General features: G+C 37.8%; 1 protein-coding gene across 3 annotated transcripts in view; it reads left to right on the forward strand.

Moving 5' to 3' along the window:
- The window catches only part of LOC136858761 (glyoxylate reductase/hydroxypyruvate reductase), a 206142-nt gene extending 201855 nt beyond the window's left edge, over nt 1-4287 (forward strand). For all 3 annotated transcript variants that reach the window (XM_067138538.2, XM_067138540.2, XM_067138539.2), the window contains one exon: nt 4166-4287. In XM_067138538.2, the coding sequence (XP_066994639.1) occupies nt 4166-4281 (116 nt within the window). In that variant the 3' untranslated portion in view covers nt 4282-4287. The remainder of the gene's footprint in view (nt 1-4165) is intronic.
- Nucleotides 4288-17043: the final 12756 nt, after the last annotated feature.

Consider the following 17043-nt stretch of genomic DNA (forward strand, 5'->3'; position numbering starts at 1 on the left):
AGGTTTAACAAAGGGGCCGAAAGCCCCAATCATGCCCAGGAGCACTCGCTCCCTATTACTCAGAAAAGCCTGCTCGAGGCGCACAGAAACCAAATTTTAAGAATGAGCAACACGCTCTCAAAGTTCAAGCCTATCAAAGGCCACACCAAATTCGACTTTCAAGCTGTCCTCCAAGCACATGAAAACAGGGGTAAAAATACCCAACCTACTGAGGCCTATTAAGTAAAGAAACAGGTCAATTACATGGCCTCCAAAATACCAACTTCAGAGAAAGCGTCCTTGCACTCCTAATACACTTTATTTAAAACCTACTTGGCACTAGGCCGTTAATGCAAGGGCTAATCCCATCCTAAAGAGGTGACTTATATGAGAAAACGATTTACATTACATTGGAAGGGAAGGAACGGTTGTGAAAATAAGTTCACCTCAAAGCAATATGAGTGGGAGCTCGAGAGGGTTAAGCACTCTCTATCCCAATTTGTAGTTTAAAAAGATAGAATAGATACCAAGTGTCTTTACATTTTAGAGGAAAGTTACATGGTAAAAGGCTTCGGACCTGCCCCGAGAGTTAAACTGCTGAGCTAGCAAGAAAAGAATTTATTAAAAGGCCATTACCTGGTGGTTGAACTGCTGCCCGAAGAACGAGGCGCTCCCCGCCCCCTGCTACATAATTTACACAATGATAGATGTTACTGAAGTGGCGCGGAGACCCGAAAATCAGCAGTTTATATACCCTCGTGGAAAGTTCCAGGCGTTTCGTGAATGATAACACCCGCCCACAAGCATTTTATTGGATAATGGCAAAAACTACTACACTAGACGAAGAAGAAACACCTTATTGGTGGAAGATTAATTACAGAAATTCCTTATTGGTCAAATTCAAAACTGGCGGAAAGAAAGGGTTAATATTGCCAACTTAAACAATGACTGAAAGAAATTTAACAAAGAACAAACTTATGAACCCAAAATTTCTCCAAAAACACAGTTCGTTCACTTCGCACTAGGGTGCATAATTGTAGTCCTTCAGTAGTGCCATCTAGACGAGAATGTCCACACTTCTTACTACAGGCAAAACAAAAATACATCGAAAACAACACAGTTCAGAAAACTTCAAAATTTACAAGTAGGGACATCTTCTGAGAAACTTGAGAATTAACACTGTAGTTAAAGTTCAGGCTTCCTCCAGTAGAGGAGTTTCAACAGGCGCAATGTTTGAATTAGCGGAGCGGAGGTGTACCGCCCGGTACAAAGATATCAAGTGAAATATGAATTAAAATCTACGGTGATCGACCACCAGAAAATAATAGGGAAACAATTTTTATAAATAAGTGAGGCCTCAACATACTAGAGAAAATGATAGTTTTGAAACTAGTATCAGTTCACAATATACCAAATTTTTAAAACCTGTTTGAACCACAGAGTTCTCACCAAGGGATTAAATAAAAGAAGTGGAGATTAAATAACCACAACACATTATACCCGGAAGAAAAGGGAAAAATAACCAGATATAACCGTTAAAATTGCCCCAATGCGACCACAAGGTCACCAAAGATAAGAAAAATCAAACAGAATTAAATATCAACACCTCAAGACGGAAATAGTTGGCAAATAAAACCAACAGCATCCACGATCCGGAAAAAAGTCTACATTCAAAGTTAACAATCATCAAATACAACACGTTGGCATAGCAACCAACAAACGCAATGAAAAAAACAAGGGAACAGGTAACCACGGAAACCGAAGTCTGCACAAACATGGGAAAGAAAAGTAATTCCAAGGAACCAAGAACACAAGCAAAATAATTAAACAAGACATAGAAAGATTAAATAAAGTACTGTCCCGTTGGTTAGAACTCAAATGGTTAAAACTGACTCACTAGGGGTGTCTTGATAAGGTAGTAAAATTTAGATTTTACAAGGTGTATCAAAGATTTTCCACATAAGTATAAGGTATTCAAACTTCACCCCGATACATCTTAAATTATTCTCCTTTTATCAACCACACGAAAAGTTACATTATAACATGATGATAATAATATTTGATTTTTATTTTAAAGAGCCGAGAACTTCCTTTCTCAGAAATTTAGAGTCCACAATTACTGCATAACCGATACTCAAATTGATCGAAGCTGAAGAGAATTAGATTCTTACCAATGCCAAAAATCTTCACTGAACTGAGAAGACGCAGAGACGCCATTTTTAAAAACTTACTTACTGGATGAAGAAGCCAAGCAAACAGTCATATTAAGTATACAAATTAGAGCAGCTCCTGCATTGATAGAAATATCCAAAACATAATGTGGGCGAAGGGAGAAGCCCTCTTACACTTTTCTTCAAGTCACGTCCATATCGGCTTGGGAAACTCGCTCACACCAGAAAGACAACGAGCGCGGATGCATCTGTCTCCACTTCCCTCGCAGTAATAATGCTCTCACCCATCACAAGAATCGGCAATCAACCTTGTTTCTCAGGACGAGCTCTCATTGGTCGAGGGGCGGAGCATCGTAGTACAAAGTTTCTGAGTAGATATCAGCACGTACAAGGTGCCTTCATTAGTTAAGTTCCTCGCTCACTAGAGCGCCAACACAGAGTAGTAGTGGAAAAGTGAAACTTGAAGTACCAAGAAACAGAGTTTGAAAATGATACTGCAAAGGCAGAGTTTATTTGACACATTTTCTACGCCATTCAGGCCACGTCGAAAACCTTGGAGAGGAGGAGAAAGAACATAATGACATGTCCATGTCACATTTAATGATTTTTCTTTATTATTACTCAAAGCTGGCTGAACTTAGAGATCTATCAATGTCTCATGATTTACTGGCAGGTAATTCTAGAGAGAATACAACAAAAATGAAGCAAATTGGTCCAGGAGAATGGGTGGACGGATTTGCCAAAGCTGTTTTTAGTAAACTCTTTTAATATATATCTTAGAAGTGTCTTAGAAGTGAAGCTTCCACGGTGTGAAGATTTAATTTAATTTCCGGGTTGAACCGTGTTGTACTTGTACGCACATCACGTACAGTTTGCCGACGTTTCGAATACATTGCAGTATTCTTTGTCAAGGCGACTGAAATACCCCTACTCGATCCGAGGTAATCAGTCTCCCAGGCAGAAATTACACTAATAGAGTGGCCTTGATCTTGGCCTTTTATATCCTAGCCTTTCTGGCTGACGTAAGCCCTGGCTGTCTCGCGAGAATTCTGGAAAGTATGCGTCACAGCCAGGTAGTGGGGACTTGCCCGCGCTGTTATGTAATGGGGTTGCGGCCCGTGTGTTTATGTTGTGGTCTGTATGTCTTAAACTATGAATGATAGGCATCCAAGAATTACTGATTTTATATCCTTCTTCTAAATTTATGTTGTTCGGATGTTTCTTGATTTTGATAGCCTCGCGGATTTTCCTTTCCAGATTCCAAGGGATAGCTGTAGATACCTACTTAATTTTGTAAAATATTCTTAGTTGGATTATTTTTAGTTTGTATAATAAAAAACTAACTGCATGTATTAATAAATTATTACTGTAATGAATACTCTCTTATATACAGGATGGTTGCCTAGTTGTACTTCCTCTTTAGCCTATTGTAATTAATTCATTCTTAGTTAAGGCCATGACAAGTCACACATATTTTATTTTACGAAATAGTTCCTCTCATGCAGAGGCTGCCTTGTGACAAAGTATACTTCTACATTTAATTTTAGAAGAGAAATAGATATACTGTACTTGGGAAATGTTGAAGGTAACCTAATTGTAGCAGTGATTTCTTAGAATTATCAGTGAACCCCTTAAGGCTATGATGGCAATCTCCCGTAACGTTGTAACTGGCAGAGACATCTGTTTCCAGAAATTAGCGGCAAAAATGGGAATCGTTCCCCTAGCTCCAATCATCAGACCTACTATGTCGATTTCCTCTAACTGGTATTTCTCCCTGTAGTAAGGAATTGTTGGTAAGTAAATATTCCTCTTCTCAAGGTTAACATCTGAGGGCTGTGACTTATGGCTTTCAAAGCGAATTGTGGGGTCGATGATGTAACCTTTCTTCTTATTCTTGAAAGCAGTGATGTCGATCCTTCTGTGGCTTCCGTTGTTCGCTAAGCAATATTCATTTCTTCATTGCTACAGATGATAATGTCAACATTACAATCTTAATTCTATCTTTCTTGTTTCAGTTTTGACACCACACATAGGAAGTGCAACTGTGAGAAGTCGTTTAGCTATGGCTGATTTAGCGGCTCGCAACATCCTAGCAGCATTAGATGGAAAGGAGATGCCCTCACCATTGTGATACTTATACAATATGGCCAATTCAGTATTACTGTTGACACATTTATATAAATGATGAGAAAGACAGAGATTTAAAAAGACTACACATCTGACATCACTTATCAGTTACCTAACTGTATTCAGATATAATGCTGAATGACAAACTTAGATTTGAACAATTGGAATGTCTTCTGTTTATGTTCTTAACCAAATCCCTTCCTTTTGCAAGCATAGAGGTATTACATTTCCTTATTGCAGCTGTCTATATTAACTTCTTAACCGCAGAATTTCCACCGAGAAATGAACATTCGTAGCGGGGAATAGGTTTTGACTCAAAACGAGTTAATTTGTCACGCCCATTATCATGATGTGGGTGACGAGTTACCTCGAAAGGCCCATTACTCTTCCGCGAATAACAAAGGAGCTTGTCCCGCCCATTATGCGTGCGTGCCTTCCTGGAAGACGGGTTATCTATTCCTGCCCATTTTGACATAAATGTGTCTTATGGCTGGTGGTCATCTGAAAATTTGTGTTGCGGAAGTTAGCGTCACAAAATGTGTGATGGTAGCAACTGTGCAGTCTGAGATGTACAGTAGGGATCAATGTCTTACAATTGGTGGCAATATGAAATTAGCAGCCATTGATGGATGGCCATGACTGAGATACAATATTTGTAATCATTTGATTTTTGCAAAAGGAAATATGGTTTCTTTTGATTTGCATTTGATAATTCAAACCATAATTCAATATTTGATTTGACTTCTTGCAACTACATTATGATACTACATCTGACTCTAAGTAACAACCAATAAAACAATGCCACTGTTGGTACATTATTATCACACTATATGAATTTTTCTTATAACTATATAGTAAGAAATGTAGTGAAAAATAAAAGTAAAATACTGTACTGTACACGATGTTACAAAAATAATTTTTCTTCCATGAGTCTTTCTATTTTGTCATGGTACAGATTAAAGCTCACTGTGAGTTTTTTCAAAATGGCGCCCAGTAATGACGACGTGGTGTTTCATTCTCCGAGTAAATTAACCATAAAATGTGACGAAAAGTGCGGAAAATGTCGAAGATTAGTGAAAAATGGAATGTTGTGTGATTCATGTGATCGATGGTGGCATTATAAGTGCGGAAATTTCCCTAGAGACGTAAAAACTAATGAAAATATTGACTGGATTTGTGAGCAGTGTTTTCGGAATGTTGTTGTTGGGGACGACGTTGACGAAGCACCGAAAACAGTCGATGAGGAATATAAAAGTGCATTAGAAATTATAAACATTCTAAAAAAGGATAATGAGACTCTTCAAGTTGAAAATCTGGAATTAAAAGAATGACTGCGATCGCTAGAATTTGGGACTGACCATTCTTCGAGTGATATACCGGTACAAGTAACAAACTCGAGCACGTGGTGTCAAGTAGTTCGTGGATGGCCGGCTAAGAAGAAATCTACAACTGAATTTCCGGAAATAAACATCAGAAATAGGTTTTCTGCCCTAAATAATTTAATTCTGGAAGAAAGTGATCGCGCGCGTGAAACCAAATCATCGCGATCCGCTGCCGTTGCCGTGCCGAGTTTAAAATTTAGGCCTAGAATTCAGATTCAAGACCCAGTTAGGCCTAAATCAGCTAAGGTAGCTGTGTTTGGTGATAGCCAAGGAAGGGGAATTGCGGGAGTGATTAACGACGAGAATATAGCAGCAACCGGAGAAATATATCCAGGAGCTTCTATCAGCAGTGTTGTGGAAAACGTAGAAGCAGCAACTAGGAACTTCGGGAGCGGCGTTGCAGTGCTTATCATCGGTGGGACGAACGACGTAGCTCACGACGACGCCAAGAATGTAAGATCACAACTTAAACATACACAAGGGAAGCTGACCCACACTAACGTTTTTGTAGTGAATGTGACCCACAGGCATGATTTGAGTAGAGACTCGTGTGTGAACATTGAAGTGGACAAGGTCAATACAGATATTGTTAAAATTTGTAAACATTTTTGGAATACTCAGGTTAATGAATGCAGCAGTTTTGAGAGATACTGTTATACAAAACATAGCCTCCATCTAAACAATTCAGGTAAACGAAAGATAGCAAATATTGTTCTAGATTTTATGAATCTTAAGATATGTACTGTAAAACAGGCAACTCCCATGAGTTATAATACTGACCAGGAAAACTAGTAGAAAGAGCCAGCTGTACTTCAAGCTGGCTCAGTCAACTAGAAAAAGAAACTCAGGATAGTAAGGAATTTCAAGTTACCCAATTGCAACAGTCAAGTTTTAGGGAGGAAGGGGGTCTGAGATTGCTCTTGGTAAACTGTCAAAGTGTAGTAAATAAACAATTAAAATTCGGTACATTGATGGAATCTTATGAGACTGATGTGGTGATAGAAGTGGAATCGTGGTTGAAAGAAGGGGCGGGTAATAGAGAAGTATTTCCAGAAGGGTACACAGTCTATCGTAGAGACCAAGGAGATAAAAAGGGAGGGGGGGTGTTTATTCTGGTGAAGGAAACTTACTGTTCACATGAATGGTTTACCGATGAAAGGGATGAAATATTAGGGATAAAATTAGTTTGTGATAATATAAAGGAGGTGGGAATTATAGGCCTGGAAGAGAGGAAAGAGACATGGAAATCTTTGAGAAAATAATAGATTATACTCGTAAAAACAATAATAATGATATGGTAATAATTGGGGGAGATCTAAATTTGCCTGAAGTTGAATGGAATGGAGCTGCAAGTGAAGCCCATGAACAGAAACTGGCAAATAAGTTAATTTGAGAGGGAGGATTTACACAAGTAGTACAAGAACCGACTCGTCTCAATAACTTACTAGATGTATTCTTGGTTAAACCATGGGAAATTGTTGATAAAACTGAGGTAATTGAAGGAATAGGAGACCATAAGGCTGTAATAATGGATGTAGGACTCATACTAAAAAGGCTTAATAAGAGGGTTACACAAGACAAGAAATTGTACAGAAAAACTAAAGTTGATGAATTTGGGACTTACCTTAAATCACAATTCAGTTGTTGGATAAGTGAAGGGAGTAACGTGGATACACTTTGGGCTAAATTTAAAGGAATAATTTGGGAAGGATAGAAGAGATTTGTACCTGTTAAGAAGGGTAAAATGACCTCAGACCCTGTTTATTATACAAGGGAAATAAGAAAATTAAAAAGAAAATGTAGAATAGTAAACAGGAAAATCAAAGAGGATAGGGAGAGTAGAGAAACTAGAAAACAGCTACTGAGGGAACTGAATAGAGTGAAAAAGGAAGCAAAAGAGAATTATATGAATGGCATACTTCAAGAGGGTAATGACCACAAAGGGAAATGGAAAAAGCTGTATTCATATATCAGTAATCAAAAAGGAAAAGGAATCCAAATTCCTACAATGGTGGGAGAAGGGGGTGAACACTATTTAACAGATACTGAGAAAGCAAACCTATTTAGTAGGGAATTTAGAGATTCAGTAGATGATTGTCAAGAGTTGGAAACCAATAGAGAAGGTAGAGAGGGAGAGAGACAGAGGGAAACAAGAAGCTTCTCATTCACAAACGAAGATATTTTCAGAGAAATCCAACTGCTTCAGCAAGGAAAAGCAGCAGGAAGTGATCAAATTACTGGGGAGGTATTAAAGACAATGGGGTGGTACATAGTGCCTTATTTAAAATTTCTCTTTGACTATGTCATAAATAATAGTGTAATACCAAAGGAATGGAAGGAATCTATAATAATACCAATTTATAAAGGAAAGGGTGATAAAAGGAAACCAGAGAACTACAGACCAATCAGCCTGACCAGTATTTGTAAAATACTGGAAAGTTTAATATCAAAGTACATCAGAGGGATATGTGATGATAAAAATTGGTTCATGAGGTGCCAGTATGGATTTAGAAAGAAATTTTCTTGTGAGGCACAACTGGTGGGATTTCAGCAGGACATATCAGATCAGTTGGATTCAGGAGGTCAGTTAGATTGCATAGCCATAGATCTTTCCAAAGCCTTTGATAGAGTGGAACATGGAATATTATTAAAGAAATTGGAGGGAATAGGATTGGATGTAAGGGTTACACGTTAGATAAAAACATTTCTCAATTCAAGGGTTCAGAAAGTCAAAGTAGGAAATAATGTATCTCAGGAAGAGAAAGTTTGGAAGGGAATTGCACAGGGTAGTATAATCGGTCCGTTACTTTTCTTAATATACGCAAATGGTTTAGGGAACAATATAACATCAAAAATAAGATTGTATGCAGATGACATAATTGTTTATAGGGAAATAAACAACATTGAGGATTGTTCAGAATTACAAAGGGACCTTGAAAGTATCCAACAATGGGTTGAAGAAAATAATATGAAGGTTAATGGAGGCAAATCAACTGTTACAACTTTTACAAACAGGAGCTTTAAAACTGAATTTGAATATACTTTGGATGAGGTAGTTATCCCAAAAGATGGCAAGTGCAAATACTTAGGTGTGAGATTTGAAAGTAATTTGCACTGGAGGGTCATATTGATAACATTGTTGGGAAAGCATACAGATCGTTACATGTCATAATGAGGCTACTTAAAGGATGCAACAAAGAATTAAAAGAAAAAAGTTACTTGAGTATGGTTCGTCCATTATTGGCATATGCAAACGGTGTTTGGGATCCTCACCAAGAATACCTAATAAAAGAAATAGATAGTGTGCAGAGGAAAGCAGCAAGATTTGTAACAGGGGATTTCAGGAGAAAGAGTAGTGTATCAGAAATGTTAAAGGAACTTGGGTGGGAAACTTTAAGTAAGAGAAGGGAGAAAACTAGACTTATAGGATTATATAGAGCCTATACAGGAGAAGAAGCATGGGGAGATATCCGTGAGAGGCTTCAGTTGGAAAATAATTATATCGGCAGGACTGACCACAAATATAAAATTAGAAGGAATTTTAGCAGAAGTAATTGGGGTAAATTTTCATTCATTTGTAAGTGTGTGAAGGAGTGGAACAGTTTACCAGGGGTAGTGTTTGATCCTTTTCCAAAATCTGTACAGATATTCAAGAAGAGAATAAACAGCAACAGAGAAAAAAAATGAAGTGTTAGAGGGCATTCGACCAGTGCAGGTTATTGTAAATTAAAAAAAATGTGTGTGAATAAATTAATTCCATCCCCTGGTCTAAGGAGTTTGGACAGCCAAAGTAGGGGACTGCCTGTAGGGGTGAAGTACAGTGGGGACTTCGAGGGCCCTGGGACCGCTACGGTAGCTGTGAAGGCCCTTCAGGAACTCTGAAAAGTGGTGGCAAAAGGGGCTCTGGTTAAGACGCAGCAGGTCGTTATGCTACTTAGGATCCAGAACGGGTAAAAAAAAAAATAGTAAATAAATAAATGCAATGTAAATATTAATCTTATACCAATTGTATAGTATCATTTGAAGTAATTCCACATACTGTATATCAGTTGACTACATTTGTAAGTAGTACAGGAGATATTATAAGTAGAATTTTGTAAACAATATAAATTTATTAAAGATGAGCTGTGTGTTTAATAGAAAAGATTGTTAGCGTAAATTGTATAATATTGTATTATAGGAAAATTTTCTTCTCTTGTTAATTTAATATTTAGTGCTTGACAATAATGTATTTTAGTGTACCATTTGCCACCGAGGTAGACACCTCATTTGTAAATAAAGAGATTTTGATTTTTGATTTGTTATCCTCTCCGTCCAAAGAACTGTCATCTAATTCATCCTCTGAATCAATGAGATGAGGAATAGTTTCATCATCCAAATGAGTATGCTTAGCAATTACAAGGGGCGATCAAAAATAGGATTTTTTTCTTGCTTAAATTCATTTATTGAAAAACACACGGCAATTACAATTTATTTTTCCACATAGTTTCCTGCTTTGGAAATGCATTTGTCCCAGCATATGGGCAGTTTTTTGATGCCCTCATCATAAAAAGAACAGGGTCGTGTCACCAGCCACTTGCACACAAAGTTTTCCACACTCTCGTTATCTTCAAATTTTTGCCCTCTTAGAGCTTCTTTAAGCGGTCTGAAGAAATGGAAATTGCAGGGCCATAAGTCCAGACTGTAAGGAGGATGATCAAGTGTCATCCAGTGTATTTCCTGTAGCTTGGAGACAATTAGAGCTTCAGTATGGGTCCCCACATTGTCGTGGAAGAGAATGACCTGTCGAATCGGTTGGTCTCGTCTTTTGGGAAAATATGCAACCATCGCCTTGTTCAACACCTCGCAGTAGTAAGCAGCATTGATTGTACATAGCTGATGCAAAAAAATCAATAAGCAAAATGCCTCGCCGATCGAAAAAAAATCTGTTGCACGAACCTTGCCAGCTGACAGTCGGGTTTTGGCTTTCCCTGGTGCTGCGTCCCCTCTCCTCCGCCACTCCTTATTGGCTTGTTTGGATTCAGGAGTGTAGTGGTGGACCCATGTTCCATTGCAGGTGACAATCCGACTCAAAAATGCATCACCTTCTTCTGCAAACATTGCTTTAGGCCTCTTACAGGCCTCCAAGCGTCTCAACTTCCGATTTTCGGTCAAAAGGCGAGGGACCCATCTAGAACACACTTTACGGAATTATAGGTCATTTGTGATGATTGCTTGACAGCTCCCATAACTGATTCCAACTTGTTCTGCAATTTCTGATACACTCGCCTGTGGATCGTCGTCAATAATGTCTTTAACCGTACGAATGTTTTTGTCTGTAATGCTGGTCCAAGGACAGCGATTGTGTTGCTGATTTTCCACATGTTCTCATCCTTCCTTGAATATTTTAAGCCAGGCAAACACACTTGTCTTTGACAATGTTTGATCACCGAACTGTGCAGTCGAACTCTGGCAAATTCAGGCGTTATTATATAGTAGCTTAGACTCTACATTTTCCTGGGGAACCAATTCCTTTTCTTAAACGGGCTGGCTTTTCAGCTTGCTTCCCTAATTGTCTGCTTGTTTCTGGTTAAGTTTATTTCTGAATTTGATACACGTTGGAATATTTTGCTTGTTCACCCTGCCCTCTTCCCCCTTCTCGTAACCCTATGCCATTTGTTGAGCCAAACATCATTGCTGTAATGTGGAGTTATGTTGCAGACATCCCGAACATGTACTTTCATATTGGGGTGACAAATTGCCAGAAGGGCAAGTGTTGGACAAATTAACAGACTCGACCCTATTTGCCTGGATTCCAAATGGGTCAGGGTAAGAGTTTGGACACCTACATACATCTCCATACTATATACATCACAAGACAAAGCAATAGCTTTAGTTAACAATTCAGAAGTCTCTCGACGAAGATCGAAATCAAGATTCAACGTCCTTCATTCGGTTCAGGTAGTGTTCAGTTCTAACTTTAATCCTTATGAGTTGAGCCAATTAGGGCATAATGTCACCAAATTAATTTACCACTTCTTTTAATTCCTCATTAGAGTTAATGACAAGGGTCACTGACTCAGCAACTGACTGCCGATCCAGATCAGGTAGAGTAATGAGTAGATTCCAACAGAGTTTCAATCTTATCAGCATTAGTCCCACCAGTTCATGACGTCTAATGGAGATTTCATAGGTGAGTTCAGCACTCCGCAGAAAACTTGTTGAACAAGTGAAAGTGGCTAACCTCACTGTTGCCATCTTGACAGACACTAACCTCACTGCTGCCATCTTAACTATGTGGGGCATGGAATTTGAAATAAGTAACATCTGACAAGATGACAGCTGCTTTCTTGACCGGTCCTAACCACATGCACCTGTTTTGGTGCAGAATTTTTTAATGTGGCTAACCTCACTTCTGTCATCTTGACAGACATGGTGCACTTGGTTTTGCTGTGGAATTTTGAAAAAGTGATCGATCCCATAACCTCACTGGTATTATCTTGACGGGACTTAGCCACATGCTTTTGTGTGCCGCGGAAGTTTTTGAAAAAGGGAACGAACCTAATCTTACTGCTATTATCTTGACGGGACATAGCCAGGGGCCTAACCAGAGAGGATTATAGTTTTAAGGCTAGCTGCCCTTATTGACATGACACCATCTTAGAGGGGGCCTATCCTCAGAGGATCCTAGTTTTTAAGGCTGGCTGCCCTTCCCGACACTATCTTGCCAGAAATCATAATTTTGTTATTAATACAATTAAAGAGCTAACTAATGTCAATCTCCCAGTCTAGTTTGCAAAGAATAACGGATAAGAGGATTAATCAAATATTTTTCGTTAATTTTACCTTTTTTCGACCTTTTTTGGTGCAGAATACTTACGTTATGTTATTATACTGGAAAGCATGGTATACAGTGTTGTACTCTTGTTCTTTTCACCTCCTGTTAAGATGTGTTGCATAAGTTTTACTTACCTTTTTTTTCTTTTTACCCTTTTCGTTTGATAAAAGAAAAGGAGGGAGCAGTAGACGAAAGGGGAGGGCGTGGTAAGGAGAAGGTACTTCTTTTTTACCTTTTGAAAATTTACTCATTCATAACAGGTTTTTTTTTAAATCATAAATTAATGGTCAAAGGAAGAGGAACAGATGTGTGATGATAATCTATTATAGTAAAATTAAAACAGTATACCATTTTTGTTTTGTATTATTCATCACCATTATTATCATCATTATTGGTGATTTTTTGAATATTACTACCTCACTCCTCATTTCCCTAGTACGCCTCTTCAGCAATGCCTAGGCCATCTATGACAGCTGATGGCAGAGCTGTTGAGGATCCAACCAGCCTTAGGGCTGAAGACTGAACATACACATACACACAAGTTAATCCATTATTGAAAAATAAAACAATATTGCATTTTTGGTATTTTTCATTATCATCATTATTATTAGTGATTTTTTGAAAACTGCAAACAAATATTATTACTATTTCTGATTTTATAAAAATATAAAAATGATATAGTTTTTTGAAAATGTTTTACATATTCATTATTGTTTTTAAATAAACATAATGTTAGGTTTTGAAATGTGAATAATATTTTACTTCTTGAATATAGAAAAAAAAGAATTTTAAATAAATGACAATGTAATAACATGTTGTAGATAATCTTTCCCCTTCTTACACATAATTATTATATTTACAATAATGAACGTTTTATGAATATTATTTACATTTAAAAAATCATGGCATAACAAACAGCTATTTGTGTTGTACCCCCATGGTACACTCATAAGAGAATCACTATTCCACACACGTTTATTATCAAATGGAATTAATGAACATTCATTCTGCTCAACTGTAAAAATATGATGTCTGCATGATTGTATTCTTATAAGTCTAAAAAAAGCAGCATTTTTAGATGCTAGTACATAACGATAGTGTTGAACATGCAAATGACTAATTACACTTGAACGTATGCCTTTCACCTCTTTCACAGATTGTGAATTTTCTGTCTCATGTCCATACGTTTTTGGTGCTGAACCAATAAACTCTGTCAGAATATTCATACCACATTCATCTTTCATAAGACCTATAAATTTCTTATTAAGTGGCTTCATGTCAAATTGATTACATGGTGAAAAGGAACAAGTGTCGAAGTATTCAGAATGGTTTTGCATTACATTGTGAATGTTGTATTCCGAATATGATAAATAAAACTATCTGTATCCATATACAAAAGTGAAAAATCTGAAAACTGCTGCTTTGTAAATCCATAATGAAAATCACACATTTTTAGTTTTGAGAAATCTAGAATGACCATTCCTAAATAAATTTTCAATTCAACAGTAATAAGGTCACGATGAATGACATGCTAGGATTTAAAATTTGGTTTTGAGATGTACTTGCGTGCCCCATACCATCCATCCCATTGATTAATTAAATTAATGTCGCTATGTTTGCGTACATGTTCCATACTTTTCCACAGATAGAGTTATTCCTGAGTTTGAAAAACATACTCTCAAATGTTGATGTAGCAGGTTGACGATGCTCTGTATTTAAATCCATATACCGTTTAAGCCATGCATCCTGCTTAAACGCAATAATACGGAGAATACACTCTACCTCATATCAATCAATCAATCACTACTGATCTGCATTAAGGGCAGTCCCCCAGGTGGCACATTCCCTATCTGTTGTTTCCTAACCTTTTCTTAAATGCCGCAAAGAAATTGGAAATTTATTGAACATCTCTCTTGGTACGTTATTCCAATCCCTAACTCCCATACCTATAAACAAATATTTGTGACATTCATCTGTTTCTTCATGCATAATCATATCATCCAATGACATTTGAATTGGAACTGGATGTGATATAAGGAAATGATTGCGATGTGCGGACTCTTGCAATATTCATTTAACAGCTATTCAGTACATTTTATCCACAATACATCTTAAAAAATTATAATGACGAATCATATCAACAAACAACTTTGTATGCTACAGAAAACGGTGTATGTTTCTGTATATAGTCAGTATATGGTTCTGTCGAGTCTGGTTGGCAATGATGAAAAGGTGCTGTAAAACATTCGAAATCTGCATAAACAGTAAATGGTACAGATTCCTGACAATAATAATTCTCAAATTTCATTTCGGCATTTTCACTATTTGGAAGAACAAGTTTTATGGCTGGGTGTGTTGTACAATCAACTAAGTGTGTAGCTGATCTGCTTTCTGTTGATAAGTATTGAAGCACCTGTCACATATAAACTTCTTTTCTGTGTGTGATGATAGTTGCGAGCTTAACAAACATGAAAGTTTTGTTATAAGACAGTAGTGGCTTGTGTTTTCATTGCAAACATACAAAAGATGAATATGGTATTGTTTTGGAGAAGAAGCTGTATGAAGTGGTCCTACAATACTCTCTCCATTTACACCATACACAAAAAATGAGAAATTAGGATTGTTTTTCTCAAAATTTGGAAATGTTTGTTAAGTCCAGTGGAAAAGAAACACCGTCAAAATTTAACGTATGTTGGAACTCAATAAACATATCTTTATACCATGAAGTTCTTGATGGATTATTTGTTGCTGGTTTTAATGCCATTGCGATACAACATAGAAAGCAATAGCCATCATTATTCTGAATATTGATAACAGCTTTTCTATCTGCAATGGCTTTTGGAAGTTTGATATATTGTCTACCTGAATTTAATGGATCAAATTTAGTGGCATTAATCTGAAGACGACAAATACTTTGCAGAGCTTTATTGCTCAAACCCTCTTCAAACTTTTGAAATTTGGCGAGCAATTCATCTACAACGTTGTCATGAAACCATTCTTACATATTATCAGAACATAACAGTTTTGTCATTTTCGATGATATATAAAAAGTTCATGTTTGTGGGTTACTGTAATCACGTCCTAGTTCGTGAACCATAGACAACGGCTGAGTAGCCTAGTGAGTGGTCCTGAGAGTCGGGATACCAGTTGCTGTGGAATGGGAGTGGGCAACTCGGACATATTCTGAGTCATGGCCCTCCTTGTGCTCAGTCGGCTAGGACTACACAATCCACCGGTGGTCCATATCCCGTTAGAGGAGAGATCCTCACTTGAACTATGTGAAAGTAGGGTAGCATCCTGCTTCATGAATTTACCAAGCTCAGAACATTTTAAGCAAGCCTCGGACCTATGGGAGTAATGGAGTCCCACTCCCATTTGACAGGCGAGGGACTCCTTGGAAACAACTTGGCGAACGAAATGGAATTCGATGGGGAGCTATCAATATTAATGGGGCTTATGGAAGAAAGAAGATAGAACTGGCTGAGTCAGCAAAGAGGATGCATCTGGATGCGCTAGGAGTAAGTGATATTCGGGTAAGGGGAGATAACGAGGAAGAGATAGGAGATTATAAATTGTACTTGACGGGTGATAGAAAGGGAAGGGCAGAGTCTGGGGTAGGGCTCTTTATCAGGAATACCACTGCACGCAACATAGTTTCTATTAGGCATGTAAATGAGCGAATGATGTGGGTAGATTTGTCAGTTGGAGGAATTAGGACAAGAATTGTGTCCGTGTATTCACCATGTGAGGGTGCAGATCAGGATGAAGTTGACAAGTTTTATGAAGCATTGAGTGACATCGTGGTCAGGGTCAACAGCAAGGATAGAATAGTGCTAATCGGTGATTTCAATGTGAGAGTTGGGAATAGAAGTGAAGGATACGAAAGGGTGATTGGTAAATGTGGGGAAGATATGGATGCTAATGGGAATGGGAAGCGTTTTCTGGACTTCTGTGCTAGTATGGGTTTAGCTGTTACGAATACATTCCTCAAGTATGAGGCTATTCACTGCGACACATGGGTGGCTAGGGGTACCAGATCTATAATATACTATATCTTAACAGACTTTGAATTCAGGAAATCTGTTAGGAATGTATGAGTTTTCCGCGGATTTTTTGATGATACAGACCACTATCTGATCTGTAGTGAACTAAGTATCTCTAGGCCTAGGGTAGAGAAAGTGAAATCTGTCTGCAAACGAATAAGGGTAGAAAATCTCCAGGACAAGGAAATTATTCAGCAGTACATGGATATGATTAGTGAGAAGTTTCGAACAGTAGACAGTAAGCAGGTTCAGGATATAGAAAGTGAATGGGTGGCATACAGGGATGCTGTAGTAGAAATAGCAAGGGAATGCTTAGGAACAACTGTGTGTAAAGATGGGAAAAGGCGAACATCATGGTGGAATGATGAAGTGAGAGCAGCTTGTAAACGTAAAAAGAAGGCTTATAAGAAATGGCTCAAAACTAGGGCCGAGGCAGACAGGGATTTGTATGTAGATGAAAGAAACAGAGCAAAACAAATACAGTGGAACCTCGATTATCTGTTCCCGGAAAGTACGTTTTCCCG

The sequence above is a fragment of the Anabrus simplex genome, chromosome 1, assembly GCF_040414725.1.
Source record: "Anabrus simplex isolate iqAnaSimp1 chromosome 1, ASM4041472v1, whole genome shotgun sequence".
Lineage (NCBI taxonomy): Eukaryota > Metazoa > Arthropoda > Insecta > Orthoptera > Tettigoniidae > Anabrus > Anabrus simplex.